The 27882-nt window shown below is 55.3% G+C and overlaps 13 protein-coding genes across 13 annotated transcripts; 9 read left to right on the forward strand and 4 right to left on the reverse strand.

Annotated features, from left to right (window-relative positions):
* Positions 1–96: 96 nt before the first annotated feature.
* Positions 97–661, reverse strand: DCS_04250 (Nuclear transport factor 2 domain containing protein; the record flags this gene model as incomplete). The annotated part of the gene is made up of 2 exons (XM_040801562.1): positions 97–560; positions 616–661. The coding sequence occupies 2 exons, from the start codon at positions 659–661 to the stop codon at positions 97–99; spliced, it is 510 nt and encodes a 169-aa protein (XP_040656595.1).
* An 86-nt stretch (positions 662–747) lies between these two features.
* DCS_04251 (methionyl-tRNA synthetase) lies at positions 748–2993 on the forward strand (the record flags this gene model as incomplete). Its single annotated transcript, XM_040801563.1, has 3 exons — positions 748–1096; positions 1142–2442; positions 2496–2993. The coding sequence occupies 3 exons, from the start codon at positions 748–750 to the stop codon at positions 2991–2993; spliced, it is 2148 nt and encodes a 715-aa protein (XP_040656596.1).
* Positions 2994–3243: 250 nt separating this feature from the next.
* On the forward strand, positions 3244–5416 carry DCS_04252 (Acyl-CoA N-acyltransferase; the record flags this gene model as incomplete). Its single annotated transcript, XM_040801564.1, has 4 exons — positions 3244–3265; positions 3319–3398; positions 3450–4019; positions 5096–5416. 4 exons carry the CDS (start codon positions 3244–3246, stop codon positions 5414–5416), a joined length of 993 nt encoding a protein of 330 aa, XP_040656597.1.
* Positions 5417–5720: 304 nt separating this feature from the next.
* Positions 5721–8656, reverse strand: DCS_04253 (putative beta-glucosidase 1 precursor; the record flags this gene model as incomplete). Its single annotated transcript, XM_040801565.1, has 5 exons — positions 5721–7598; positions 7693–7781; positions 7852–8279; positions 8357–8360; positions 8410–8656. 5 exons carry the CDS (start codon positions 8654–8656, stop codon positions 5721–5723), a joined length of 2646 nt encoding a protein of 881 aa, XP_040656598.1.
* Positions 8657–10053: 1397 nt separating this feature from the next.
* DCS_04254 (uncharacterized protein) lies at positions 10054–11493 on the forward strand (the record flags this gene model as incomplete). Its single annotated transcript, XM_040801566.1, has 1 exon — positions 10054–11493. The coding sequence occupies one exon, from the start codon at positions 10054–10056 to the stop codon at positions 11491–11493; it is 1440 nt and encodes a 479-aa protein (XP_040656599.1).
* Positions 11494–12029: 536 nt separating this feature from the next.
* DCS_04255 (conidiation-specific protein 10) lies at positions 12030–12375 on the forward strand (the record flags this gene model as incomplete). The annotated part of the gene is made up of 3 exons (XM_040801567.1): positions 12030–12067; positions 12126–12213; positions 12277–12375. 3 exons carry the CDS (start codon positions 12030–12032, stop codon positions 12373–12375), a joined length of 225 nt encoding a protein of 74 aa, XP_040656600.1.
* A 678-nt stretch (positions 12376–13053) lies between these two features.
* DCS_04256 (uncharacterized protein) lies at positions 13054–13298 on the reverse strand (the record flags this gene model as incomplete). The annotated part of the gene is made up of 2 exons (XM_040801568.1): positions 13054–13146; positions 13203–13298. 2 exons carry the CDS (start codon positions 13296–13298, stop codon positions 13054–13056), a joined length of 189 nt encoding a protein of 62 aa, XP_040656601.1.
* A 2717-nt stretch (positions 13299–16015) lies between these two features.
* DCS_04257 (uncharacterized protein) lies at positions 16016–16534 on the forward strand (the record flags this gene model as incomplete). The annotated part of the gene is made up of 1 exon (XM_040801569.1): positions 16016–16534. One exon carries the CDS (start codon positions 16016–16018, stop codon positions 16532–16534), a length of 519 nt encoding a protein of 172 aa, XP_040656602.1.
* A 1062-nt stretch (positions 16535–17596) lies between these two features.
* DCS_04258 (uncharacterized protein) lies at positions 17597–18364 on the forward strand (the record flags this gene model as incomplete). Its single annotated transcript, XM_040801570.1, has 2 exons — positions 17597–17941; positions 18002–18364. 2 exons carry the CDS (start codon positions 17597–17599, stop codon positions 18362–18364), a joined length of 708 nt encoding a protein of 235 aa, XP_040656603.1.
* Positions 18365–19729: 1365 nt separating this feature from the next.
* Positions 19730–20062, forward strand: DCS_04259 (uncharacterized protein; the record flags this gene model as incomplete). Its single annotated transcript, XM_040801571.1, has 1 exon — positions 19730–20062. One exon carries the CDS (start codon positions 19730–19732, stop codon positions 20060–20062), a length of 333 nt encoding a protein of 110 aa, XP_040656604.1.
* A 29-nt stretch (positions 20063–20091) lies between these two features.
* On the forward strand, positions 20092–20609 carry DCS_04260 (uncharacterized protein; the record flags this gene model as incomplete). Its single annotated transcript, XM_040801572.1, has 2 exons — positions 20092–20374; positions 20455–20609. The coding sequence occupies 2 exons, from the start codon at positions 20092–20094 to the stop codon at positions 20607–20609; spliced, it is 438 nt and encodes a 145-aa protein (XP_040656605.1).
* A 632-nt stretch (positions 20610–21241) lies between these two features.
* Positions 21242–24618, reverse strand: DCS_04261 (DNA repair protein RAD16; the record flags this gene model as incomplete). The annotated part of the gene is made up of 2 exons (XM_040801573.1): positions 21242–21470; positions 21518–24618. 2 exons carry the CDS (start codon positions 24616–24618, stop codon positions 21242–21244), a joined length of 3330 nt encoding a protein of 1109 aa, XP_040656606.1.
* Positions 24619–25943: 1325 nt separating this feature from the next.
* Positions 25944–27843, forward strand: DCS_04262 (DNA repair protein Rad7, protein; the record flags this gene model as incomplete). Its single annotated transcript, XM_040801574.1, has 3 exons — positions 25944–25954; positions 26033–26060; positions 26113–27843. 3 exons carry the CDS (start codon positions 25944–25946, stop codon positions 27841–27843), a joined length of 1770 nt encoding a protein of 589 aa, XP_040656607.1.
* Positions 27844–27882: the final 39 nt, after the last annotated feature.

Consider the following 27882-nt stretch of genomic DNA (forward strand, 5'->3'; position numbering starts at 1 on the left):
CAAACTCCTTCGCTCCTTGTAGACCGACAATTGATATGAGCATGCATGCAGAATGTCGCGCCAGCGGGTCAACCATGCCAAGTGGAACTCCTCGCATCATAACGCTCGGAAGTTTTGCGACAGGATGAGCCACCTCTTCAGTCCTCGCGGAGGATTCCTCGCCAGGGCATCCCAGTTGGGGACGAGGACAAAGGTCTCGTTGAACATCCTCTGCGGCGCCTCTCGTCCCTTGCCAAACTGGACCCGGCCCATGGTCGTTACCACGACGGACATGCGTCCTCCGTTCCTTTCGACTCTCGTATTGTCGTGAAGCGTCTCCGGCGCGCCGAATCCTGATGATGGGTTGACAACATGGGCGTCCAGGGACTCGACTTCGTAGCGAACGTCTCGGCCCTGTCCCTCAAGCAGCTTCAAGTATTCGGTGGCGGTGGGGACAACCTGTCCGTTGATGGAGATGTCGGCGGGAATGGAATACTTTGCGGAAGAGTTGACGTAGAAGTTGTCCAGCTTGGAGAGGTTGTTGAGTGCTTGGTAGAAATGGCTGATGAAATTCTCGGCGGCTAGACGCAGTGAGCAGGGGGGGGGTTCGGACCTTGGTCGCGTGGAAGGACAGACCTTCGCTCGAAGCTTTGACCTCGGTGTCTGCATCAGGAAGCGTCATGCTGAGTGAGAAGCGACTGTGACTTGTCTAGTGGTTATGTGAATGTTTGTCCAGCCCTGCCCAGCCATTCCTTTTCTTTGGAGAAAATGACGAAGCTCATGCACAGTTATCGGATGGTGCAGATCGCACGGTGCTGCGGCCAATTTGGCCATGGAGCTACCTTGACTATTGGCCAATTAATTAGCCAATTCCAGAGCTCGGAAGGCCTGGCCTTCGAATCAAGCTTCGACAAGCAGCTCCCGATCATGAGACGGTTCGGTATTCACGCTCTTCGAGCGTTGAGACCGCCTAGATGGCCTCTTTTTCCTCCTTCGGAATGGGTCTGTTCAAGCTGCAGAGGACAAATTGGCCGCCAACTCCGCTGGAACAGCCAGAATGGGCCGACAAACGAGAAGCCCTTTTACATTACGACGCCCATCTTCTACGTCAACGCCGGTACGTTGGACCCGCGGCTTGAGTCGTAACTGCTGACAGTGCAAGCTCCCCATATCGGTCATTTATACTGCATGGTTCTTGCCGACGTGTTGAAGCGATGGAAGCAGATCGACGGCAAGCAGGCCGTCCTCTGCACCGGCACCGACGAGCATGGCATGAAGATTCAACGAGCGGCAGCGAAGGAGAATATGCCGCCCAAAGAGTTTTGCGACCACAACTCGAACAAGTTTCGTTCGCTCGCCGCGTCGGCAGCCATATCGTACGACTCCTTCATCCGAACGACCGACGACGAACACAAGGAGGCTGTCAAGCACTTTTGGCTGCAGCTCAAGCACAGCCTACCGGAGAGAATGGGTCTCTACAAAGGCTCGCACGAAGGGTGGTATTGCGTCAGTGACGAATGCTTTTACCCCGAAGACGTGGTGCAGCCGAGCATCGTTCCGCAGACTGGCAAGAAAATAATGGTCAGCTCCGAGACGGAAAATGAGGTCGAATGGGTCAAGGAGGAGACGTGGTTCTTCCCGCTATCCAAGTACAAGGAACGCCTGCTCAAGTTTTACGACGAGAATCCCAACTGGATCACGCCAGCGCATCGGATGAATGAGGTTCGAGATTGGGTGGAGAACCACCTCGAGGATCTGTCGGTCACTCGACCCGTCTCGCGGCTGAGCTGGGGTATACCGGATCCAGAGGACAAGCAGCAGACGATCTATGTCTGGGTGGATGCCTTGATCAACTACCTAACAAAAGCGGGCTACGGAGCCAAGTGGTATTCGAGCGAGGACAGCATGGGCATCTGGCCAGCCGATGTTCAGGTCATCGGCAAGGACATTCTGCGCTTTCACGCCATTTACTGGCCCGCGCTGCTCATGGCGTTGGATATTCCTCTCCCGAAGCAGATCGTATGCCACAACCACTGGACCATGTCGAATCGCAAAATGTCCAAATCGCTCGGCAACGTGGTCAATCCTTTCTTCGCCGTCGAGCGGTGGGGCGTTGACCCGCTGCGCTACTTTCTCATGCGCAACGGCAGCTTTAGCAAGGATATGGGATACTCGAATCAAATCATCGGGTCTGTGTACACGAAGGAGTTGCAGGCGAACATAGGGAACCTGTTTTATCGGATCGCGCGACCCAAGGTCAACGCGAAGTGGTCGACCGAGGAGGCAGTCAAGACTTACCGAGAAGGGGGGTTCCACGATTTGGCGAGGTTCGAAGATGCAGATCATAGCAAGTACTTCGGCCTAGAGTCATATCTCGAGTCGGTGACGGCGGCGTTCCGCGATGAGATGGAGAGCGCCAACACGGGTGGCGCTATTCGAGAGATCTTCCATCTCCTCCGAGAGGTCGGAAAATTGTGCTTCAATGAGATATTAACGTCAGCTAACGCAGTCGACAGACAAACCGATACGTGTCCGATACGGAGCCTTGGCAGCTGGTGAAGAGGGCCGGGTCGGAGTCGCGCACGCTCCTCAACTGGATCATCTACAACAGCGCAGAAGCGCTTCGGATTGCGGGCATCCTGCTGCAACCGATGATGCCCACCAAAGCGACCGAGCTCCTGGACGAGCTCGGGGTGAAGCCCGAGCGACGGACGGTGCAGTACGCGCACAAAGGCAAGGACGCCGACTACGGAACGGCGGCGGGGCGAAGTCAGGACGCGCCCAGGATCAAGAAGTGGGACACCCTCTTCCCGCCGACTCCGAGTGCGAACGATTCGGATGTCGAGGTCAGGAGGCAGCTGAGGGAGATGCTGCTTCACAAGACCAAGAACCCAATGAACCAGATGGCCGAGTTGCTCGCCATGGAGGCGAGGATGGGCGAGGAGGCGGTGGCGAAGCTGCTCGCCGAGGCGGACGTCGAGACGGATGCGGTCTCACCAAAACCGGCGCCGTAACAATTGTGCAAGTAAACGCAATGATTTGTATGATGGATAGGATTGTATCGGCGCATTCGCATTCTCGGTACAGTCGTGAGAATGAATGCGCACAGTTTTTGGTATACATTTACTGTAGGGAGGTGTTCAATAGCCAGCTATCCAATGGCAGGCTGGAAATTCTTCACTACCCTACAGTCGAGACGTGTAAATTTTGAAACTCTCCATAGCTCACCTGGGCAAAGCCAACATTCGTTTTCGCACACGCACAATGAGAGTGAATGAAAAAACTGGTGCGAAATCATGCATGCCTTTTGGGTTCATGAACAGTTCTGACCATTGCTAGCGATTTCCACGAGCAACGTGCTTCTCGTCCCATACGAGGCACATCATGTGCCGACGTACCACAACTGGATGCAAGATCCAGTGGGTGCACACTCCAGATACACGACCAATCGGTCTCTGACCGAGCTATAGAGCATCCAAGAGGCAACTGCGTCGGAGCCAATGACGCTGGAGGAAGAGTTTGAGAACCAGCAGTCATGGCGAACGGCGAGGGATAAATTAACTTTCATCCTATGCGAGCCGCTTGACTCTGTCCCAGAGAGAGCCTTCGTTCGGAGGAGAGTTGTCGATGCCGATGATAAGATGAGGGGCGACGTCAACTTTTTCCTCTACCCGGACGAGGACGAAGAAGTAGAGGCGGCGCAAGACAGGGCGCAGGAGAGCAAGCAAGGGCTCGTGGGCGAGGTGGATGTCATGGTTGCCGAGTCGGCGCACCGCGGACGAGGGTTTGGCAACGGCGCAGTGCGCGCGCTGCTGACCTACTTGCAGGACCATCTCGAGGAGATGATGACAGAATATGCCCAGCAGGATGGTGCGATGAAGGGCAGGAAGGTCGAGCTTCGGGGCCTCATGGCCAAGATCCAGGAGGCCAACGCAGGCAGCCGGGCGTTATTTCGCAACCTGGGCTTCACCCAGAAGGGAGAGGTGAACTACTTTGGGGAGGTGACGGTGGTGATGAGCTGGGAAGATTTGACGAAGAGGGTACGAGAGTGGAAGGAGGCGGCAGATGGATATCGAGAGCTGGTGTATTCGAGCGAATGAGTGCGTCGAGGGCATGCGAATCCCGCGTGGATGGGTGTATGCCGGGACGCTCAATTGCCTCCACGTGTTGTGGATTATGGATGTGAGAAGGACCATGAATGTGAGGAGGAGTCGTGAGAGAAGTCTACTGGGAATTGAGGTTATCGAGCAAGCCATCACGGTCCTTTGCGGCCAGGCTCGTCGACGACGTCGTGCATGGGCTGGCTTTGCCGACACAGCACTTCTGCAAGCTGTCCGAGAAGATATACATAGAGAGCCGACTTGGAGTCTATGCAATATTTTCGTATTAGGAGCATATGTCCGGCGGATGCTGATGATTCTTCGGAACAGACTGATGATCAGAATCGCTTCCTTTCCTTGCCAATCAAGAGAGTCACGACAACAAACGATAGACTAGACAGGGCGGCTGATGATGCGGCAAATGATGGAGGCAGAGAGCATCCGTGTTACCAGGATACTTAAGGAGACGTAAAAAGCCTGCATTAGAAGTCAGAATGCTTTGGTTGTTGACCGTACTGTACGGAAACAGAGTCTGGAGGTGGTCGAAACATTAATTACGAAGACACCTCAGTACACCCACTGATCTCGTACGCCCGCTGTAAGTACATTGCTACAGTAGGTAAGCACTGTATGAGAGTTATGGAATGGTGGAGGCGCACTGTGCGTCAACACTGCCTTACTGCGGCAAGCCACACATCAGAAGCCACACATCAGTGGCCTACAGACCCACCCTTGTCGCCCGCTTGTCGCTAATCCGCACTGTACAGTAATAGTGGCTTCGAAATTTCGCCGAGCTCAATTGATATCGCCATGCCATAATGCTAGCATCGTAAACCCTTCATCCATCCACCCTGTCACGTCGCATCGCCGCAACCCACGACGATGCAGTCCCTCATCCGCCTGGCGCGGCCCATTCTCAGCAACAGCAAGCCGCTTTCGACGGCCGTCTCCAGGCATGACATCCCCCCTCTCGCTGTCGGGATTGAGAGTGGTAACTGACCAAGGCCTGCTTGTAGGACGTTCACGACCCTCTCTCCTCCTCGCCCATCCCTCACCCCCCTCCGCCGACCTGCGGCCCTCACAAGCTTCACGCCCGCATCGATGACGGTGGCCGATGTCGTTCCGGTGAGCGCCGTCTCGGCCCACCCGGCGCTCGCTGGCCTGCAACTGCGCTTCGGCCCGCGCAACACGATGAATGGACACACCCGGCTCGTCCAGAAGCGGCGACACGGCTTTCTCTACCGCATGAAGACGAAGACCGGGCGAAGGATTCTGCACAGGCGCCGGATGAAGGGACGGAGGCACGTCGCATGGTAGCCAAGGCCGAGCCTGCGTAGGGGAGGGGAGCGGACGACGATCGCCTCACCATGACGACGATCCCGTGACCGCAGACAGCACGAGGGACCAAGGAACGGAACGGAACGGAACGGAACGTGTGCGTTCCTGACGAGCGGCGTGGAGTTGACATCCGTCCGCCTGTAAACCATGTACCAATACCAGAAACGTCGGATGACCTGCCGCCAACAGCTCCAGCAGATGGCAGATGCGCCGATGCATTCTCGTCAAGAGCCTATTTGGAGTGTTGGCCTGCCACCTAGGCGACCGCCATTGCATGCCTTTTTTTCTTCACCCTGCTCGTCTCTAGACCGGCCCCTTGACCCCATGCTCGCACGTCATCCTGTCCGCCCGACACACGGTATCCAAGGCGTCGCTCGCCGGACCCAACCACACCTTGTATCCCCCGTCTACCGCCGGGATGACCCAGTCCTGAAGCACGACATCCCAGACGCTCAGGTCCTTGCGCGTGAGCATCAGCTCCACCGTCGTGCTCTCCCCCGGGGCCAGCTTCTTGGTCTTTTCAAAGTCGCGCAGCTGGATGACGGGCGTCTCGTATGGCGTGCCGTCCGGGAACTGCAGATACGCCTGCACCGATGCCTTGCCGGCTCGCTTCGTGCCCGTGTTGGTCACCGTCACCGCAAGCCTGTAGGCCACATCCCAGAGTGCCGGGTTTCCGCCCTGGCCGCCCCCGGCGCGCGGCCCGGGACGCTGCTGCGTCGAGTACCCTTCGGGATAGGGGTACTTGTTCCGTCGGCCGTCTCGAACGGCCGCTTCGGCGTCCGCCTTGCCGAGCCACGAGTAGATGTAGCGCCAATGGGCGTGGAACCCGGCCGGCTTGACGGCTTCCCGTGCTTCGGGGATGGATTGCGCGTAGTCGAGGATGCCGCTCTTGGCGCTCCGCGCCGTCGGTGTCCTGGACATCTGCGTCACCTTCCTCACGGTGGCGTTTCCGTATGAAAAGGACGTGTAACTGAGCCCGTGGCCGAAGGCGTACCGTGGCTGGATGCCCTTTTTGTTGAGGTAGCGGTAGTCGATGTAGAGGCCCTCGGAGTACGTGTCCTGCGCTTGGTTGAGGAAGGCCTTGTCGATGAGCTTCGTCACGCTCTCCGGCAAGTCCTCCTCGCGCCTCGTGATGGAGTAGGGAAGGTGACCGCTGGGCGAGACGTCGCCGAAGAGGACCTCGGCGAGGGACCGGCCGGCTTCCTGGCCCGGGAGGTGGGCGACGAGCACCGACTTGACCGACGAAAGGTCGACCCAGCGTTCTAGAAGCAGGGGTCCGACCGTGTGGATGACGACGACGACGTTCTTGTATCGCCTGGCCACCTCCTGCACGAGCTTGTCGCCGCCGTGCCAGGCGTAGAGGCCGGACGCGTCCCGGTCACCGTGGTTGCCCTCGACCGTGTACGTGTTTTCGCCCGCATCGGAGCTGAGGAAGACGAGGGCGACGTCGTCGTCCCTAGGGGTGTCGACCTTGCCCGGAAAGGTGTCAGTGTTGTAAAAGGTGACCTTCTTGGCCCGCGCCCTGATCGCGCCGATGGGGTCGTCGAGGTAGACGTAATCGACGGTGCCGGAACCCCATCCCTGGCCGAGGGTACCTTTGTTGCAGTTTCGATCGACGCACGCGTTGATTCCGTCCGGATTCGCCTGCGCGTCCGTGCCGAAAACGAAGAGTTTCCGCTCGGTCGAGAGCGGCAGGAGGCCACCGTCGTTCTTGAGCATCGTGATGGCATCCTGAGCGACCTGACGGGCAATGACGTCGTGGTCGGCCTGGGCGGGCACGAAGTGGTTCACCACGCCGCGGGGAGTATCGGGGAATGCCGCGGGATAGAGCAGGCCCTCGCGGCTCTTCGTGTTGGTGTCGAAGTTGGTGGCGGGAAAGTCGTCGGCGTCCTGGCCCATCTTGTACCAGGCGGCGACGATGCGGGTCGCCATGTCGTTGAGGCGGTCCATCGGGACGGAGCCGTTGAGGGTGGCGCGCGTGAGCTCATGCATCCAGTACGAGTTGCCGAAAAGGGGCACCTGAGTGTCGCCGGGCATGTCCATGTCGAGGCCGGCAAGGGCGGAACCGACGCCGGACATGTGAGCGAGCCAGTCGGTCATGACGAAGCCCTGGAAGCCGAGCTCGTCCTTGAGGAGGGCGTTGATGAGGTACGGATGCTGGCTGCAGGCTGTGCCGTTGACCTAGTCGTACCGGTTGGCGGCCCTGTCCTTGTTCCCGCGTTGGGGAAAGTAAGGGGCCAGGGGTCAGGGGCTAGGAAGGGAGCAGCAGACATACCGCGTTGTACGCCGTCATGACAGACCCGACGCCGGCCTTGACACCTTCGGCAAAGGGCCACATGTAGATCTCGTGCAGGACCCGGTCGTCTAGGTCAATGTCAGCATCCGCAATGCCTCCATCCGGGGCTACCCCCTCTTGCCGACGGAGGGAACGGACCGATGTTGGCGCTGTAGGCGAACTGAAAGGGGTTGTACATCCGATACATCTCTTGCTCGTTGCCCACCCAGTGCTTGATGGTGGCGATGACGCCCTGGGCCTGGACCCCTCGGATCGTCTCACGGGCACCGACGGCCTGCAGAACGGGATCGGCACCGAAGCCCTCCCAGTTGCGACCGCCCTTGGGTTTGCGACCGATGGGTCCGACGGTAGGACCGAGCCAAACGTTGACACCCTTGATACGGGCCTCGCGTCCCATGGCGTCGGCCCGCCGTCGCATGAGCTGCTTGTCAAAGGTGGCACCCGTCGTGATGCCGTCTGGGAAAACGGTGACGTGGTCTGCTTGCCGCACGCCATTGTGAGCGTCGTTGAGGCAGAGCTGGGGGAAGCCCAGACGGAGGGCAGAGCCCGAGTTGCCGTTGCAGCGTCTTGTACGCCGTTAGCGGACAAAGGCCCGTGTTTATAAGAATGGCCATGCATCTCCAGCCCGCAAGTTCCTTCTTACCCTACTTCATTGTTAGCGATGCATGCCCCTGAAGGTGGACGCAAGACGATTACCCATGTATATCCCCGTGCCGCCCGTAATATTCGTCTTTTCCGCCAGCGTCATCAAGTCGACAAGCTTCCTGGCCTTGCGGTAACTCTCAGCCCAGTCGCCGGCCCAACCGCCGTAGGGAGCGGGATAGTACGGCGGTGCATGGTATCCGTCCGGAACCCATGATCGCTTTTCCTCTATGGGAGAGGCGTGACAGATGCAGGAAGCTAGGGCAGCTACCCAAACACAGAGCTGGGCCATCGGCGCCATGTATGATGATGGTGTTGACGAGGGAGGGAATGCAATTGACAAAGCCGATTCAGTCTTGGGTTCCGAGCGTTCATGTCCCGAATACAACCTGAGTTATACAGACAGCACAAGCACGTCGAAATACTTACGGAATTATGAATGAGCCATGAAGCAAGTTGAGCCGGCGAGGAGGAGCTCGTGTTCACAGTCGGGAAGCCAATGCGGCTCCCGTGACTGCGTCATAGCCGTACCATCGCCCACGAGGGGTTTATTCTAGGGATAGAACCATACACCGGAGGAGGCTCTTGGGTCTGTTTAGTCGGTCGTGCCTAATGGGGTAGGTGGTATCAGGCAGATGGTGGTGCGGGCAGAGAGCGCGGGGACGGGGGCATCGTATGGGCCCCTGTGCTGAAAGAGTTTTCGACTAGATTTCGCACATGGATGTTTGAGGTTCATGAGGAATTTCGTAAGAAACATGAGAATGCTTGATGTTGTGTGCGTATGGGGAGTCTTTGGAAAACAGACAGATCGTCATCTCGGAATCGTTTGCTTCTTCTTGGTGAGGGAACTTGCCTGATGATTGGTTTCCGTCAGAATCCTGCAGGCATCATGCAAACAGACGTCATGCGAGAGAGCAGAGGATACGGCATTGCCTATTATCTCAAGCAGCATGAGTTAAATGAAAGTTTCTAGGAGATGATATATACACTCTTTGAACGATGAATACGGCTCCATGGATGACAGTGGGTTCAGAGTTCATGAGCATCAAGGATAAGATGAAAGACAGTATATATACATGTATAGTCCCTTCCAGCAATTCCGATCAGGTATTACTTTAAATTGCAAATACAGATGGCCCCTTTTATTGCCCGCAACGAAAAACCCGTTGCCCGTCGTTGCTCGTCGCCCGTCGTCATCCTGACTTGACCCTCACCAACTCATAAACGGTACAGTATGAAAAGCCATGCGTGCCGGGGCAGAAGATGTGGTACCATGCACTGAAATCCCTGCCAATCATGGAACCCACTACCAAACCTCAGACGCGTGACAGATTACATGTACAGCACAGCCCCCGAATAAAAGTGAACAGCTCCATCGCCGCTGAGGCGCGAGGGAAAGCCTTTCCGGTGTAACAGTCAGCCTCACACATGATGCCACTAGGTATATTGACCACTGCCCTTGCCAAACCACCATGTTCGTCTCAGATTGGCTGGGGGCCGACCGACACTCGGGGCACGAATGATCCTGTTGCACCGCGGTCAGCACTATACGAGCACTACGAGTACTATGCACTTCATCCAGCCATGAGTCGAGACTGCGCCCCAAGGCATCTTTCACCTACCGTGGGAAAGTGTTGACTTTACCCACAGCATAGTTGTCATTATGGTGCCAGCGCAAGGCCAGCATCCCGATCTAACATGGCAGCAGGACACTGCGGAGATGGGCTCGAGCTCGACCCCGGTGTTGCGGCCGGCCACAATATGCCAGAGATACCGCAGCTCCCACTTCCAGAGAGTGGGCTTGAGCACCACGTGCCGGCAATGAAGGAGGTGTATCATCCGCCGACGCACGGTGTAAGCAACCGAGAAGAAACAGTGTGCGGCCTGAGAAAGAGGTCATTTTACATCATCTTGGTCCTTGCCCTTGTCATTGTTGCCGCTGCCGTGGGTGGTGGTGTCGGCGGAGTGTTGGCGAAAAGGGGTAGCATCGATGACGTTGCCCCTCCGGCAGCTGATCGAAACAATAGTGAATCGACCAGGGGCCAGTACGAGTTGCTGCCGAGCACGGCACTCTCGTCGGTAAATTTCACAGACGAGTACGGGTATGACAATTATCTCGTCTTCTACCAGCTACGCTCGCGAGCCCTATGTCAGTCGGCTTTCAACTCGTCCAATGGCGAATGGATCGTGTCCCTCGTAAACAGCAGGACGGACATCATAAAGAACGGCACAGCAATCTCTGCGAGTATCTTCTGGCGAAGCAAGACTGTTAGTCTTGCCCTTTCGTGCTTTGCCCTCGAGGAGGAATCGAAAAAGAAACTCACAAGGTCTCAGAGTCGCGACACGCGCGTCTACTACGCGGACCCCGACAACCGAATTGTCGGTCGACTCGTCGCCGGCTCTGGTCTGGCCTTGTCCGAAGCCAGCTGGAACCCCGTCGCGGGCGTCTCGGGCAATTTTGCTACCGCTCCCAACTCGCAAATAGTTTCGAGTGGACTCGAGAACACGGACTCGTATCGCGGCGACTTTCTCTTCTACCAGGATTCTTCCGGCACCATCCGGATGCAGCGGCGCAGCGGCGGCCCCAACGAATGGGACTCGCACAACGTTCCCTTCAACCTCGGCCGTGCCGTCGGCGGCTCCGGCATGGCCCTCATGCCCATCTATAACGCTGGACTGCGCGCGCTTAGCCTCTTCTACAACGAAGCTGGTACGGGAACTCTGAAGCACGCGAGCGTCATGTACGATACGAGATGGACAGCCGAGGACTTGCCGACCGCTTTGGACGAGTCGGCCCTCATCACGGCATTTTCCTGGGGCTACAACAGCACCGATTCGTCGGCGGCTCTGCCGGGCGCCAAGAGCAACGCGACGGTGCAGGTGCTTACGCTGCATCCCGGCCGAAACGTTCAGTTGACCTCCTTCGCCAACGGCAGCTGGGCCTTCTTGGGCGACGTGAAGGGCATGGCTGGCCGGGAAATGCCGATAATGTTGGCGACAAACCAGGGCGGCCGGGTATACGGAGTCGTGCCTGATGGCGATGGCCGAGAAGTAAACGTCATCGAGTGGAGGTGGAAAGGGGGAATCGAGTACGAGAGGGTCGGTGTTGTGAACACGACGCTGCCAGGTATCATATAGGAACAAGATCGCGTCGTTCCGTCGTCAATTTCTGCGCAGAACCCAACAGATGCCCCTGAAAAGTTCGTACCGTTGGCATCGGACTCAACGAACGAACATGTCCACAGTTAAGGTAAGTGCTGTGCTTGTGTTCGTCGCGGATTGGATGCATCACGGGGACGAAGGAATGATGATGACAGCAAGCTCGAGACAACGTATTGCTTCTTTGCAATGCCATGGTGGAACCTTCAGTCAATCGAAATATAACCTGCTGTAAAATGACTTACCGAACTTTGTTCCGATACAGATGTATCATAACGCGTGCGGGAAACGGTCGGAACTTGCCTGCGAGCTGTCCACGACCTCCGCTCCGGGCATGCCGCCGCTGACGTCTACGAGAGGCCATGCAACAGGTATTAAAAGAAGTGGATTTCCTACGAAAGAGCATCGTTGCTTTGTAAAATCATCTTAGACCTCTCCCATAACCAACTTCCGCCTGTACTCCCAACTTGTAAACCCGAATCTGTGTCCACAAACACCAATCTGACGCCTTCACCATGACTGGACGCCAAAACCCAGGAAACGTTTCAAACCGGTACAGTAAACAAATAAAACTGACTGGATATGACACTAACCAGCTGGAACATATATAGAGCCCAGGAAGAGGTGCAAAACATGGCCTCCAAGGGCGGCCAGGCTGGTCATTCCGGAGGCTTTGCCAACATGGACCCCGACAAGCAGGTTTGTCCAGCCTAATCGCACACTACCACGAAGTAGCTTAACGGCACACTGAAAATTCTGCAGCGCGAAATTGCCTCCAAGGGAGGTCAGCATTCGTCTGGTTCCTATGAGAGCGGTAGCCAGAAGGGTAAGGAGGCCGGTGCCATGGGCGGTTCGAAGTGATCGTGATGTTGGTTGAGGCTTGAACACTGGTTCAACAGTTCGTACCAAAGTGATTTTTCATTCATTTAACTTTTGATCATTTTCGCTTTTAACGTGACTTTTGATACCCTCATTCATTTCACTAGTTGGTGAACGTCACCCAAATCAAACATCATCGTACGAGTGGTCGGATGAATTGTGCAGGATAGCTGTGGTCCGCAATCAACCAGCTGCTGTTGACCGAAGGTAACAGTGATTAATACCGCATCATGCAAAATTCTCGGACCCAGTTGAGGATCTAAGGCCTTGACTTGCGAACATTGTACGGGGACTGGGCTCGTTTGAACTTGCCCCATTCACTCCGCCAGCCTCCTTTATTTCTCCTAGTATCCATCAACGCATACACCTACACATATAAGTGTACACTCAGGGTACTATTTGGAGATACTTGCCGACCTCCATATTATACTGCACATTGATTCTGAGAAATCTCATGCTATAGGCAAACTACTATGCGGAAGGAACACGATAGAGTAGAACTTGAAGGTAACAAAGGTAACAATGAGTTTGGTCTTATCAAACAAGCAAATATTACATGTACATGATGCATCCCTCCTCATTTTCACCCCTTTGCATAGAAAGCAGATCCATTTTATGTAATGACGCTCCTAAGCCGCAGGAATCACCAAGCTACCCGAGTTACTCCTCTGACTGGGTGCCAATGCGGCACTCGGGCTTGCAGATGACGCATTCCTTCACCCTGAAGGTGCAACCGGCGCGTCGCTGGCAGGCCTGTTGTATAATTGCGTAAGCGGTCTTTCAAGCAGTTGTCAATTCAAGAAACTTACCACCTGGGGGGGGCAGACGAAGGCCTCGGAGGGGGCGGCCAAACCGACGCTGGCAAGGCCAGCGACGAAGAAAGCAATAGCCATGTTGAACTGCATTTTGAAGGATTGGAGGTGGGTTGGGTTGGTGTTGGATAAAAATGTTATTGTTGAATGAGATTGTTGATGATGAAAAGACGATTTGTGAGAGGAATGGATGGACTTCTTATACTGGAGGTTGCACATAGAAACCGGGTTATACAGTGTGCTCAACGACGAGACTAGGTGAATGTAGTATGCGTACTTACCTGTAAACATTTGTGTATGTAGTCCAGATATTCGTGTAGTGTACTCCGTAGAACACAAGGACTCGCTCGTACGTTATTTGTGCCATGCACGTCAGCTTTCGGCCGTGGTGGGACTGATGATGGAGCACACGGCCGAGGTGAGATTCCGATGCGGCCGAGCCGCGAGGGATGCCACCTTTTCTTTCCGTTCTACATTAATTCTCTCGACATATATTCATTTCACTTCTTTATTCGTCGAGAGTTGCTCGTACTCTGCATCAAGAATGCCCGCACACCAGCATCCCCTGTCCGCCCCCTTGTCTGAGTTCTCATATTTTGGCACATACCCCGCCGATGGTGCCCGTCCTAACGGATGATAATTATTACACCGTGTCCGGATTCTGAATACGCTCCCCGTATTAGGTTCCAGCGACAGACGGTGACAAATTTAATCATCAGGGAGCCCGCGATGGTGGCTGGGTCACATCCGGGACTCGGGGGTTCCGCAAGTGCTTACTATTCGCGGGAAGGCCTGTTCACTCAGCGGCCTGGTCCGCCCAGCTGTGCTCCGTAGGTGTGGCTTGATCCTGTCATTCATGATGGCGTACAAGGTTGGAATGTCCAGAGGCACAGGATAGAATACAGTGTTGGATTTGAATATGCCCTCGGTACCGCCGAAGAAGCTCGCTGTGGGTGGCATATGGCAGCAATGGGATAAGGGTAAGTAAGACGAATTGGAATTTACTTGTAAATACAACAAGCTGTCCGGTTTGCCCTTGATGAGCGGCCATGCTGTACGGTCTTTCGAGAGTATAGAATACGGCGTAAATTGACTCTTGTTCATTTTGTTGACCCTGTCACTCCTCGCATACACCAACTGTCGATCATGCAAGCATTGCAGGTAGCATACCGTCGTCTCGGCCTCTCGCTGGTACTCTGTGCCGACGATCCGGTCAAATGGAACATGCGACGGCCCGATCAGGAACCCTACCGTCTTCAGACGGATCATATTACGGAGAACGAGAACGGCATTTAGTAAGCACGGATAAGAAACGGCTACTAATATACGAAAAAATATATACGGATATTACTACACGAGCAATGTACGAGTATCATAGGAATAATATTAGGTTACTACTCCGTATACACCTAAGGTATGTACTGGAATATGAATGTGTACTCCGTACGGAGTACTGTACATGTATTCGAATATACACATGGAATTACAGTGCAGTCGTACAAATAGTAATTACGCCTAGTCACACTGGCAATACGCGTGCTGCAGCTTGTCAGTACGGGGATAAAGGGGAACGGAGCTCCGAAACACCACGGGATCGGGCCACAGAGGTGGGGAACCGGATACTTTTTCGGCTGGAAATGTTTAAGCACTACGGTGTACTACTCCGTACTGCTCTACTTTACTTACAGCACTTGCATAATTATAAGTACTAATGCCTAATAAATATGATCATCTGGCCTTCTGCCGGCTTTGTTCCGCAGAGCCCGATGGTCCCGTCCTTCTTTCCGTTGACTCTTCGCTTTCTCCATGATCGACAACGACGGCCGGTTTGATGCTCCATTTCAGCACCCGCCTACGCATATTTTGCTCATCTGAACCAAGTACATTCCCTGCTACTTCGAGCTCGTTCGTACATGCACAGTAATTCCTCCTGAACCCCGATGTGATGAGCATCGACGCCATCTCTGCCGGGCCAGAACATTCGATCGTCGACATCACGTCTTGAGGGGAGCGATCAGCGAGACTATTGTTCCCAATCACACACTAGCAGGGAGCGTCACTCGCACCTGTCTCAGGCATACGGCCACACGACCGGGTCGATTCGCCGCACTCGATGTAACGATTTTCGCGTGCCCCCAGGTCTGATGCTGTCATGGCATGCAACATCACTCGTCCACATCTTCGTCAGCGTCTCCAGACCTACGAGAAAAAGTAACTGCGGCGACAAGCCCAAGGATGCCGGGACAGTATCGACTGTTGCTAGGGTGAGATCTGGAAACCCGACAAAGTATCATCCCCTTCTGCGTTTCGGCTTGAAAGTCGACGGCAAGCCTTGCGGGTGATTGCGACGGCGCTTTGGGCCATGTTTGAGATTCGAAACGCTGTCTGTGCCTCGGGCGGGAAACAAGTCGTGATAGGAGCCCTCGTCCCCTCCATCCATTGGCCGCTCGTTTGACTCCACGGCAATGAAACGAGGTGTATATCGCTGCAGGCACTTGGTTCACCCGGCGATGATACACATGTAGGCTGACAGATGGCCTTCTGCTCAGCGAAAATCGTTCACCCAGCGTAGTTGGAAGCCATGATATTTTGATTTTAACTTTGCCCGCCCCTGTGCTTGTGCAATGGCCCCTGGCGCATGGACATCAATTCGACATTTCTTCGCGCGCTCGTCTGCCATCGGCAGCGCTATAAGTAGAAAATAACAGCCGTGTTCTCCAATCCTGAAGCTCTCGTAAATCTATCGTGAGCCAATCCTGAACCTACCGTGAACCAATCAATACTCGCCGCCTCACTCGCCAGTCGACAAGATGAATTACAACGTCCTCCTTCTCCTCGCCGCGCTCAGCTCCTCCGCCGTCGCACAAACGACAGCCTCCAGCGGCAGAAGCAGTCTCTTCAGCGCATGCTCCGAAGCAGCCAAGGCCGTCAGCACCGCCTTTGCCGCATTCCCGACCCCTACCGGTGCTGTGATGAGCTACCTCGAGGCGGCGGAGAAGACGGCGGCGGACCCGTGCAGCTGGATCGCGTCGGCACCGACCTCCCTGAGCGCCGAAGTCGGCAGCTTCTCGTCCCAGCTGTCGTCCCTGATCGCAGGCAATAGCGCCGCCTTCCAGCAGGCAATCTCCTGCGCCGCCCTCATCGGCTCCGCCGCGACGGCTCCCTTGGCCACCGTGACGCCCTATCTGCACATCACCGACTGCGCGAAGCCGATGGCGACGGAGCAGAAAAAAGCCGTCGTCTCTGCCAACGCCGGGCCTTTGCCGACTGGTGCCGCCGCCGCCGCCGTGGCTGGGGCCGCGTTGCTCGGAGTTGCGGGACTCTTGTAAGGGCAAGGTAGATTTGTTTCCCGCCGACGACCAGATTGCACGTGTGGGTGGGCTGTTAGGCCCGAAGCGTCACGGAACCCAGAGATTGAGCTTTTTCCTAATCGAAGATGGACACAAGTGCTTAATGTTGACTATTGCTGCTATTTTAGGTGTACGTATACGTAGTGAGACTGGATTAATTTACGAACAGTTGCCAGCATGATTTGTGTCGCCAGGTCGTACTTGAGAATAAAAATAGATCAGGAGCTGCGGGTAGGTGTCCAATGGCCACGATGCAACAGCAAGCTCGTGTAAGGCTTGATGGATGTTGGTGGCACGAAGCTTTCAACAACGATCAGCAGCCCAGTTTTCAGCTGCGAGCCCCCCCAAGTCCCGGGACTCGGTTGCAGCACCGACCAGTTTGTTTCAGCACTTGCAGGCGCCTCGTGAACTGTGGCCTCCTATTTGTCAGACTTCCTTCGAGACAACTGTCACTTGGTCGCCGGGGCTGACTCTAGACTTCGGCTTCGGACCACGCCCAACGGCTGCCGAGCGGCTAACCGTAACGCTGGTATTTTGTGATTGGAGGGGACCAGGAGTGAGCTTCCGGGGGCGAAGCTCTGGCTCCCGTGTCAGGAAACGTCATTTCGACACAACTGTGACGTCCTCGCTTGCATCTTGGTGATGCTGCTCGAGGTCAGAGCCAAAATCAACAGATGTCTTCCGGAAGAATTTCGATTTCTCTGCGTAAGGCATGAGCACAAAGATAGAACTTGCCTACCTCTGATAGGATAGTTGGAGACCAGGGTAGTGAATCTGGGTAGGGGTAGGGAACCCTTTGGAAATAATGGCTGAAAGTTAAAACACAACCGAGGCGCTCACTATCGCCACATTCCATGCTAGAATAAGGTAGCCGCTGCTGCCCAGCCACCGTATCAGCCCGTGACTATGTAGCATTGTTCTACGCTGCCGAAAACTGCAACTGAAAATCCTATATAGACGGCCCACCGGCCTCGTGGTAAGTACCGACACAATCATGGTCCAACCCCCGGCATCAACAAGGTGTACGATACACTCACGTTCATGTTATCAGCGCCACATGGCAACGTCAACCACGGAGCTCCTCCGAATCATCCCTCCGACTTGATCGATCACTTCAGTGCCATCAACAAGATGTCTCTCCGTCAGGTCAGCATTGCCACCACCGTCGGCCTCCTCGCCACCGGCGCGTCAGCCAAGACTATCACGGTCGAGGTCGGCAAGGGAAGCCTTACCTACAGCCCCGACAGCATCACAGCAGCCGAGGGGGACATCATCCTCTTTCGCTTCGACAGCACCCACGACGTCGTCGCTGGCGACTTCCAGAAGCCCTGTCAGCCGGCCTCCAGCGGAGGATTCTACTCGGGCACGCTGCCGGCGGGAGGCAAGGTACGTGTGACGATGGGTGACTCCGACGAACACATTAGCTCACCTGCTGTGCCCTCTTAGTCCTCGTTTTCCATCACCGTCAACAACACCGACCCCATCTTCTACTACTGCAGCATCAGCAACCACTGCCAGGACGGCATGGTCGGCGTCATCAACCAAGGCCAGGGGCTCGATACCCTCGATGCCTATCGCAGCGCGGCAGCTAAAACGACGTCCAGCACCGCCCCCAACACTGCCTTTGGCGGTACCGAGCCTTCTTCGACCAAAAGTAGCACCACTAGCAGCTCAAAAACTGCCTCGACCACTACATCAGGCGCAGCTGCAGCGACGTCGACGCAGCCAGCATCGGCCGAACGCGTCGCCGGCACTCTGGTGGTTGTGTCATCACTCGCTTTGCTGATGGCCGCCTTGCTGGCGTTTTAGAGATGGAAGCCATCGGAGAGGCCGGATACGACGGGCAACGTGACAATGAGAATGACAATGAGAATAAGAATCATGCGAGGGATGGAACGAACTTATGAGATTGTGTCTACCAAATTGTTCATTATGTATCATGAGAGCTGTGATTTATCGTTCGCGTCAACACTTTACCCTGCAACCGCAACCGCATCCATGATCCTGTCTCTACCGATGTTCCTTGAGGCATTCGAGCAGAAACCAGGCCCATTTTGTATTCTTTCCATCCATCCACATGCCCGAGGGCAAAATCAACTAGATAATTACCCCCCTCACCCCCTTCGCTGTTAGGGTAACGTGATGCTTCGTCGCCAAACCCGGCTGCCTCCGTTCTCCGGCCCCGCCCGGCCCATTTCCTGGTCGCATGACCGATTTTCCCTACCAGGCCCGGCCCTTCGTCCCGTGTTCCGTCATCATGGAAGGAGCAAGAATAACCAAACACCGTTGCCTGTGTATGTCGAAATGGTTACCCCGATTCTTGCCTCTCCTCGTTTCTGCCCTGCTTTGCGCCATCTACAGGTACAGTACACATTGTATCCCTCCCTTGTCTCACCCCTCGCCCGGATTCCGACTCCGCACTGGTCTTGCCCCATCTCCGATCTCTGGATTCTTCATCCGCGGAAGAGGGGCATCGAGAACCGCAGGCTTCATGATGCTCATCGTCGGTATGGAGCCGTCGTGAGGGTTGCGCCCAACACCATCAGCGTCGATGGAGACGATGCCGTTCGTACCATCTACCAAGGAGGTTTTCCAAAATCGTCATGGGACAGCGTCTTCGACAACTACGGGTAGGTGGCACCGGTTGTGGAGTCAGATTTGCCAGTGCTGCTGATCTTCTACTCTGTCTTGCTTCATTATCGCGTCATCCAGCTTTTCCACCCTTGACTCGCGGGAGCATTCGCGGAAGAAACGGATGATTTCCCACGTCTATTCGAAGTCTACATTCAGTCATCCCCTGCTTCCAAAGCCCAGAGTCGCCTCATCATCTGCCGAAGATTGCTTCCTCTCCTGATGCGGAACGCTGCTGAGGATAATGGCCGAGGGACCAAGATGCAATCCATCTTCATGGCGGTAGCCATGGACAAAATATCCGCCTATATCTTTGGCATCGAGAACGGCACACGCTTCCTCGGAGACGAGCTATGTCGGACCCATTGACTACGCTTATATCTTTCGCGCCATCTTCATCACTTTTGGCCCCAGGAGCTCCCGCTTCTAACACTGTTCTGCTCCCGATTCGGACTTCGACTCTACCCGCCTTCGGTCGACGCAGTCAACGACGAGCTCAGGAAGTGGAACAGGCATCGATGCGACCGGATGCGGGACAATGGCATGTCCAAAGCTGCACAGCGCACACCGGAAGACGAGCCAGTCGTCTTCAACGCTATTCGCGAAGGCATCAACAGAGAAGAAATCTGTGAGGGCATATGGATGAATCTGTACACGACAACCGACGCCCAAGAGGACTCGGCCGTTGCCTCGGAGACCTTGGACCAAGTTTTGGCGGGACTTGAAACCAGCGGCATCGTTCTCATATATCTCTGCTGGCATTTATCTCAACCCCCAGAAATCCAACGACACCTCAGAGAGGAGCTGCTTAAGCTCGAGCGTCCCTCACAATGGGACTTGATGGCATCGGGGAGCCTCCAGATGCCAGACAGCTAGATGGCTTGCCGACATTGCATGCCATCATCATGGAAACACTTCGACTTCATGCCCCGATCCCGGGCACCCAGCTGCACGAGACACCATATCCATCCTGCCACATAGGCTCATTCGAGACCCCCGCCGGCGTCCGCATCGCCGCCCTCGCCCACACGCTCCATCTCAATGAAACCGTCTTTCCAAACGCAACCGTATGGGACCACACGAGTTGGCTTCGGTCCTACGACCATGCCATGAAAAGTATGCACCGACAGTTCTGGGCGTTCAGTAGCGGCGGTCGAATGTGCCTTGGCTCCAACTTTGCTCTTCAAGGTACGTCTGTCTGCATTCATTCACAATCGAGCTGGGCCTGGAATCGGAGGAATGGGTGGGTGTTTACATGGGCGTCGCAGAAACGAAGCTCATAGCCGCCGCCGTCTATTCTCACTTCGAAACGACCATTGTGAGCGACGAAGGGATCGAGAAATCCGATGGCTATTCTGCACAACCGACAGGGAATGCCCTATTCTTGCGCCTTACACCTGTCGAGGACGGACGGGTATTTTGATGGATTCAATCCATCTGTTGCAGCTGCCACATTCGCTTCGAACACTGTCCTGAACTTCCACAAAATCGTAATATCACGAGCGTAGTCTCCGCTTGCTTGTTATGACCTAATGCTTTGGACTTCGCCAATAGTTCTATCAGTGATCATGCTATGAGTCGTATTAAGTATGGACATCGATGGAACATATCGGAATATAGAGCAAGAGAATGGCCGACTCGACGATTGCACTGCGACTTGTTGAGTTCTCACACGGTGCGGGCAGTTTGTTACGCCTTTGCCGGTCGCGTCACGTCGTAAGAAAACAGAGCAGACCCACAACCTATATTTTGGCCGTGTCAACATTGCTACTGATGCCCAATTCTATGTCTCGAACTCTGTATTCATGCAGGGCAAGGGTAACGGTGTCATCATTCATTCGTGTGAGTGTCCATCGTTTGGCCTGACCGCTCCACCACCTGAGGTCGCTTACTTAGATCGCATCGGGACTGGAAATGGAGTTGAAGCTGATATCCCTCATTCAAATGCAAAACGCTCGCAATTTCATCCAAATCCATATTGCCAGGCCTGAGCGTCAAGGAATACGCCCGGGTATGGGAAGCGCATTTCTGCCTCAAGATGGACTGGGTTGCCGTTTAGCTGCCACGGAAGAGGAACTGCATGTCTTGCGGAGTGAGAGACTCCATAGCCTTATCGTCGGCATTGACCGTCGAGTGAATCATGCTCGTCTTTTTCTCCTGAATGAGCACCATTCGGCTTTCGACAGAGTCCTCGATGCAGAGGCGGGTGATGGTGCAAGGTCGTGTCTGGCCGATGCGATGACAACGGTCAGCCGACTGCCACTCGGCGGCAGGGTTCCACCATCTGCGACGGATTAGCATTAGGACATGAGTCGGGCGCAAGGTACGTACGGATCTACGATGAAAACTCGGGAGGCCTCGGTGAGGTTGAGAGCAACGCCGCCCGCCTTGAGCGAGACGAGGAAGCACTCCACGTCGACGTTGTTCATGAAATGCTCGATCGAAGCCTGGCGCTGCGCGGGCGTCATGCTACCGTCCAGCATGACCGTCGTTATGCCGGCTCGACGCAAACGCCATTCGATGAGCTGAAGCATTGTCGTGAACTGGGAAAATATGATGGACTTGTGGGATGCGTTGTCGGAGCGAAGCCTGTGGAGTTCGTGGACGAGAAGTTCGATCTTGGACGATGATGTCCAGTTCTCCATCTTAATGCGGTTGATGATGGAGTTCTTCTTCACAAGCGTCTCGTCCTGCTCAATCTCCGGTTGCTCGAGATCGATCGACAGCGGAATGTGGCATCGGGGGCAGTCGGGCACGTCCGTCGACCGGATGTAACTAGCGACGCAGGCTCGACAAAAGTCGTGCTTGCAGCGGCTGCGAACCGTGTCCTCGGCCGGCTCGTCGCATATGCAGCAGACGAGGACGTTCTGGCCACTCTCGGCGTTCTTCTTCAAGATCAAGTCGGGATGGTCGGCAACCTGGCGCATCTGCATGATGAGGCCAAAAATGTTGGCGTAATTGTTCAAGAGGACACCCTGGGCGACGTAGGTGTCAAACTTCCGCTGTCCGCTCGTCATGATGCTATTGGCAAAGTCATTCTCCTCCTCGCCAAAGAATTGCCTGTCCACGTACACCTCCTTGACCGGGAGCTCCATCGAGTTGGTGTGGTCCTTTTTGAGTCGCCGCAGCATGATTCGAGCCGTCATGAGCCGGAGTTTCCGGAGAGCTTCTCTGCCGGGGCCCGCGTTGCCATACTTTTGAATCGGGTTCAGCAGCTCCTGATTGAAGACGGAGACGTGCTGCATGCCGGGATGGCGGCAGCTCTTGCAGCGGTGATCATCGTCCATCACCCACTCGAGCGCCGAGCATGGGCACTGTTTGCAAAGGTACGAGGCGAACGGCTTGACGTTGAGGAACCTGATGAGGGAAAAGAACTCGCCGATTCGATTCTGAAGTGGTGTTCCAGTCAAACACCATCGGTACTCCGTCTGGAGGGCAAAACAGGCCTTTGCCGTCATCGTCGTTCGTGTTTTGATGCAATGAGCTTCGTCCAGAATGATGCGGTGGAAGCGTATCGAGTGTATGACGCTCTTTTCTTTATGTATGCCATTTTTTCGCTTGAAGCCGCGCTCCTGCTTTCGGTACATGGATTCGAGACTGTTGTACGACATCATAATAACGTCGTATTTTTTGAGTTCCTTGACGGTGATGCCCTTTGCCTTTTGGTTTGTACCGTGGAAAACGAAGGTGTTGAGGGTGCCGTCGGTGTACGACTTGATCTCCGATTGCCATTGCATGAGCGCAACGGGCGGGACGAGGACCAATGATGGCTGCTTGGCCGGGTAGTCGGACATGATGAGTGAGACGGCCTGGATGGTTTTGCCGAGCCCCATCTCATCACCGAGCAGACCGCCCTTCCATTCCATCGTCTCCATTTCTTTCATCCAGGCGAGGCCCTCGAGTTGAAATGGCTTTAGTTGACGGGAAATATTTTGAGGCTGCTTGGCAATGCCCGCATTGAGGACAGGCATGGCCTCCAACTCTTTCCACATTGTGGAAAGCTCAGGGTGATGGGTTTCCAATCGAGAACGTTCCTTCTTAAGGCGTCGATCATTACCGGAACGAAACCCGCGACGCTGGGCTGCGATGCGCCGAATCTGCCACTCGTCATCGTCTTCAGCATCGCTAGGGGCAACGGAGCCGAGGCCAGCAGATGGTGTCGGCGCTGGACTTAATTCAAACTCCGATTCATCCTCGGTATCATGCGCGGCATCTTGACCATCATTCAAACCCCTTCCGATAGGCACCGCGGGAAAGCCGGGCAAACTTTCATTCCTAGCCTTTGCTGGCGGAGCACGTCGACGAGATAAGCGTGTTGCTTTCGTCGCAGGCGCCGGCGGCCTTCTCGTTCGTGCCAGCGGCATGCTGTCACTGTCGGAGGCTGAATCGTTGCTCAGGCCGCTCGATTCATCAACAAACGAAATCTCATCGTCTGAAAGAAAAGGAAGCTCGTCGGAGTCCAGAGCAGCAACAGCAGCAATCTCGGCATCTATATCAATATCAAGATCCGTAACGGCGTCGGAGTCTGGTATGACCCTGCACTTCTTAGTGGGGGGCGCTTCAAGAACGGAGGAGCCGATCGAAGCCCGGCCACGCTTCGGAACTACTCTGGAGGGTAACGCGGGCAGCGCAGGAGAAGGCGCTATGGTTCGACTATTCCTGCGAGAAGCCGTCGATTTCGAAGCGGCAGCATTCACCAGACTGGAATATTCTCTGCGCTGCAGTCGACGAGCAACTTTAGCGTCGGGGGATGAATCGGAAATGTCGTCGTCGTCCGGGTCCATAATCTCTGAGGCCATCTTGTTTGGGTTTGCATTCAACGAGTACACGCTTTTTCGCAGCGCCCTCTCGCTGTCGGCAGCAGAGTGGTGAGTCTTGGAAGGAATCCTGACTTCGAGCGTCGAAGAACGCTGCGGAAACTGGCAAGACGGTCCATCGGCAGCAACAGGCGTCGGGAGCTTACTCGTTGCGGGGGTAGAGTACTCGCCGTCGGTCGAGGCATCTGCAGGCGTTGGGACAGACGAAATGGATTCTCCATCGGCGATTGACGCTTTACTCTGCCTGCTGCGGGTTCGCTTCATGCTGAGAGGCGGTGCATCGATCGGCAGAGAGGCAGGAACAGAAGAGGCAGCAGGCCGAGATGCAGCAGGCAGAGATGCCCGAAAAGGCCTGCCATTAGGTTTTCTCTGAACCGGGTCGGAATCTCGAGCAGCATGCGCCACATGGATGCTGTCACCCGTTGGTGGTTTTCTGGCCGAGCTGGATCGGGTCTGACGTCGAGTCGAACTCTCAGAGCTGTTGGCAGAATCTGCGGAAGTGTTAGTGACAATTGTAGGGGTCGGCGAGCGGTGGATATGACCTGCTGCCCCCGATGCAGCCCCCGATGCAGGGGTATGTGAACCAGCATGCGTTGAGCTACGACCTCGACGCATCTTCGCTACCGTTCACGAAAGGTTCGGCGAAGCGGGGCCGCCGGGATGGATGGATTGACGCAAAGGAAAAAGAATGAACACAGGGAGAGCTCAGGACGGTGATTATTTCCAGTGCACAAAAGAGTCAGGGGGTCAATCGTTGAGGAATACAAGGAGTGGTTCGGTGAGAAACGATGATGTCGTTATCGTGCGTGTACTGTCCTGGTGTTATAGTGTCGGTCTGTCATGATCCCGCCTGTACCGACAACGGAGAGTCAGATCCAGACGACTACTGCAGTGCTGGAATCCCTGGTAGCTGCGAGGCGAAGGACGGAAACGCAGACGACAACGAGACAGGAGGGACAGAGACAGACAGAGGCAACGAAGTGGACGAGTACGGTGAGATGCTGGGAAAGGAAGAGAAACGGCCACTCGTACTCCGTAGAAATCCTTTTCTTCACGCTGGCGAGTTTCGGGTTGGCGTAGTTGCCTAGTGGCGCCAAATTCACTTCACTCTCGCGTTAGCACTTAACACGAAGGCACGTGCAGGGAAAAGGGGTTGAGAGACAGTGCGAACGAGTCCCGTAACTGTACATCTCCGCACTCATGCACGAAGTCATGTCGAGGACAAAATAAAATCCCCATCGCCTCCTAGCTGTTGCTGGTAATTTCATCGAGCAATGATGAACAATCTTGCTTCTAAATTCCTCGAGCCTTCGCTGGGACGCACTCGAACACTGTCTTGTCAAGTATTTGCGAAAGTTTACGCGATATGAGCGTACGTCGAGTCCACGCCCACCTATGCAGAGTGTGAGTTGGGACAAATCAAAGTTGGTCTTCTGTCGTGGGCGGTAAATAAGCACTATTCCACTCCGTACAGAGTATTGATTATCATGGATTGTTCGCTGAATCATTAGAGAGGGCCACTTTTTATGTCACCCAGTGACCTGCGTTCAGGCACAGTGATTATAGACAGTGCGCATTGACTAGTCATTAAATCATCCAGCTCGTCACCTGACTGCGTGTTAGCTCCGCGCCATGGCTGCGACGCGGTCCAATTGGCGATCTAGGATTAGAGACGATCAAGCACCGTCGCTAGAGTGACTTCCGTTGTTGCCGCTCTCGCAGCCGCTGTGAACTTTGGGTATTTCTCTTGGCCAGCCTGCAGCGAGAATATCATCCCGACTGTCCTGTCGTGTCGGTCACCGCATCGTCTGGACAGTCAAGCACGACAAATGCAGACATCATGTTCGCTCGCCCCCCTCCGCCTCCACCCCGAGACTCGTTGCTGACTGCTTGACCAAGGGCTCGTCAGAACCAGTCCCGTAATCAACCCGCCGCCCAAGATGGCCGGCCAGTTCGCAATATCACCGGACCGTAAACCCCCCCCCCCCCCTTTTTCTCCCCGATGAATCGACTGACGTTTTATCTTCAGACAGTCGGCCCTGACGGACTTCCTCGCCGTGAGTAGCGCTCGAGTCGACGCATTCTTTCCCTGCTGACAGAAGCCCACAGTCACACAACATCTCGGCACGGCAAATCAGGGATGAAGCCGACCAGCGTCGGATGGATGCCGCCGTGCAAGGGTTGCAGGAAAATGAAGAGGATAACTCTGTTGTCACTGCGCCGACGACGAACCGGAGACGGTCAACCCGCGGTGGCGCGGTAGAGGTGCCAAAGTCGAAAAAGAAAAGCAACGAGCAGAAGGCAATCGAGAAGATGAAGAACGGCAAGGCGTTCAAGAAGCGAAAGAAGTATCTTGACTCATCCGATGACGAAGACGAAATCGCAAAGGCCATCTTCGATGCTCACCACGCGCCGATGCCTGGTCAAATGGAAAATTGCGCCATCTGCCGCAAGCGATTCACCGTCACCCCGTACTCTCTTGCCGGCCCCGACGGCGGTCTGCTGTGTGCCCCCTGTGGAAGGCAGATGGCCAAGGAGCAACAGGGTCAACCGAAGAAGAAGCCGCGGAAACAGACAGGAGGTGTCGGCTCGCGTCGTGCGTGGCAAAGTCGCATTCTCGACGGAGATGTCGGCACGAAGAGCCTCGCCACCCTCTGCGTGCAAACGTTGGCGAAGAACGTTGACATGGCGGACAGCTTGGGTGACCTGCCGGATCACCTTGTCGACAAGATCGCCCGCATCTTCTCCAAGCGGAGGCTGCTGAATCCAGAGACGCTGCCGCTGTTCGTGCAACCTGCAACGGAGGACGTCCGTATATATGACGGTGCAAGGCTGGGCGAGCAGGACTTTAGGAGCATCTTTCAGGTGGCCCCGCATCTGAAAAGATTCAAAGCACGCGCTGCGATTCAGTTCAAAGATGAGGTCATGGACTACCTCCTATCTCGTGACACCTCCCTGGAAAGCTTCTACCTCCACGGCGCCAATCTTTTGAGCGAAGAGAAATGGCACCAGTTTCTGGCCCACAAGGGGCAAGGACTCCAGGACCTTCAAGTGTACTATACGGACAAGCACTTTGGCGATGAGAGCATACGGACGATGGCAAAGACCTGTCCTAACCTTCGCCGTCTCAAGGTTTCCAACAACCAGAAGCTTGGCAACAAGGGCGTCAAGGCCATCGGCGAGCTGTCATCACTCGAGCATCTCGGCTTGCAGCTGCAGAACCAAATATCTTCTCCTGCCTTGACCAGCGTCCTGTCACGAATCGGGAGCCAACTCAAGACGTTGTCGCTCAAGATCGTGCCCGTGATCGATGACACGGTGCTGCAAGCCATTCACCAGAACTGTCGTTCTCTCGTGAAGCTGCGAATCACCGAGAGCGAGAAGATGACGGACAGCGGGTTCGTTGACCTCTTCACGAAATGGGAGAACCCCCCACTCCGCTTCCTCGATCTTGAAAAGTGCCGACACGTCGACTCGACTCGCCCGCGTGACAACGACGAATCCGTCGGTCTCTGCGGCGAGGGCTTCAAGGCTCTGATGGCCCATTCAGGATCCAAGCTGGAGAGTTTGAACGTGCATGCCTGCCGACACATCCCGAGGCAGGCATTCGAGGAAGTCTTTGGCGACGAGGCCCACTACCCCGAGCTGAAGAAGTTGGAAATAAGCTTCTGCGAGGAAGTGACCGACTTGATCCTGCGCGCCATTTTCCGCGCGTGTCCCAAGATCAAAGAAGTCAACGTGTTCGGCTGCATGAAGGTCAAGGACGTGAGGGTTCCTCGTGGCGTGATCCTGGTGGGGGTGCCCAACGCCCAGGGCATGGTAACTGAGGGCATGGACTGATCATGGTTCGGACCCGCAAAGGCCCCAGGACCGGCTCAT

This window comes from Drechmeria coniospora, chromosome 02, assembly GCF_001625195.1.
Source record: "Drechmeria coniospora strain ARSEF 6962 chromosome 02, whole genome shotgun sequence".
NCBI lineage: Eukaryota > Fungi > Ascomycota > Sordariomycetes > Hypocreales > Ophiocordycipitaceae > Drechmeria > Drechmeria coniospora.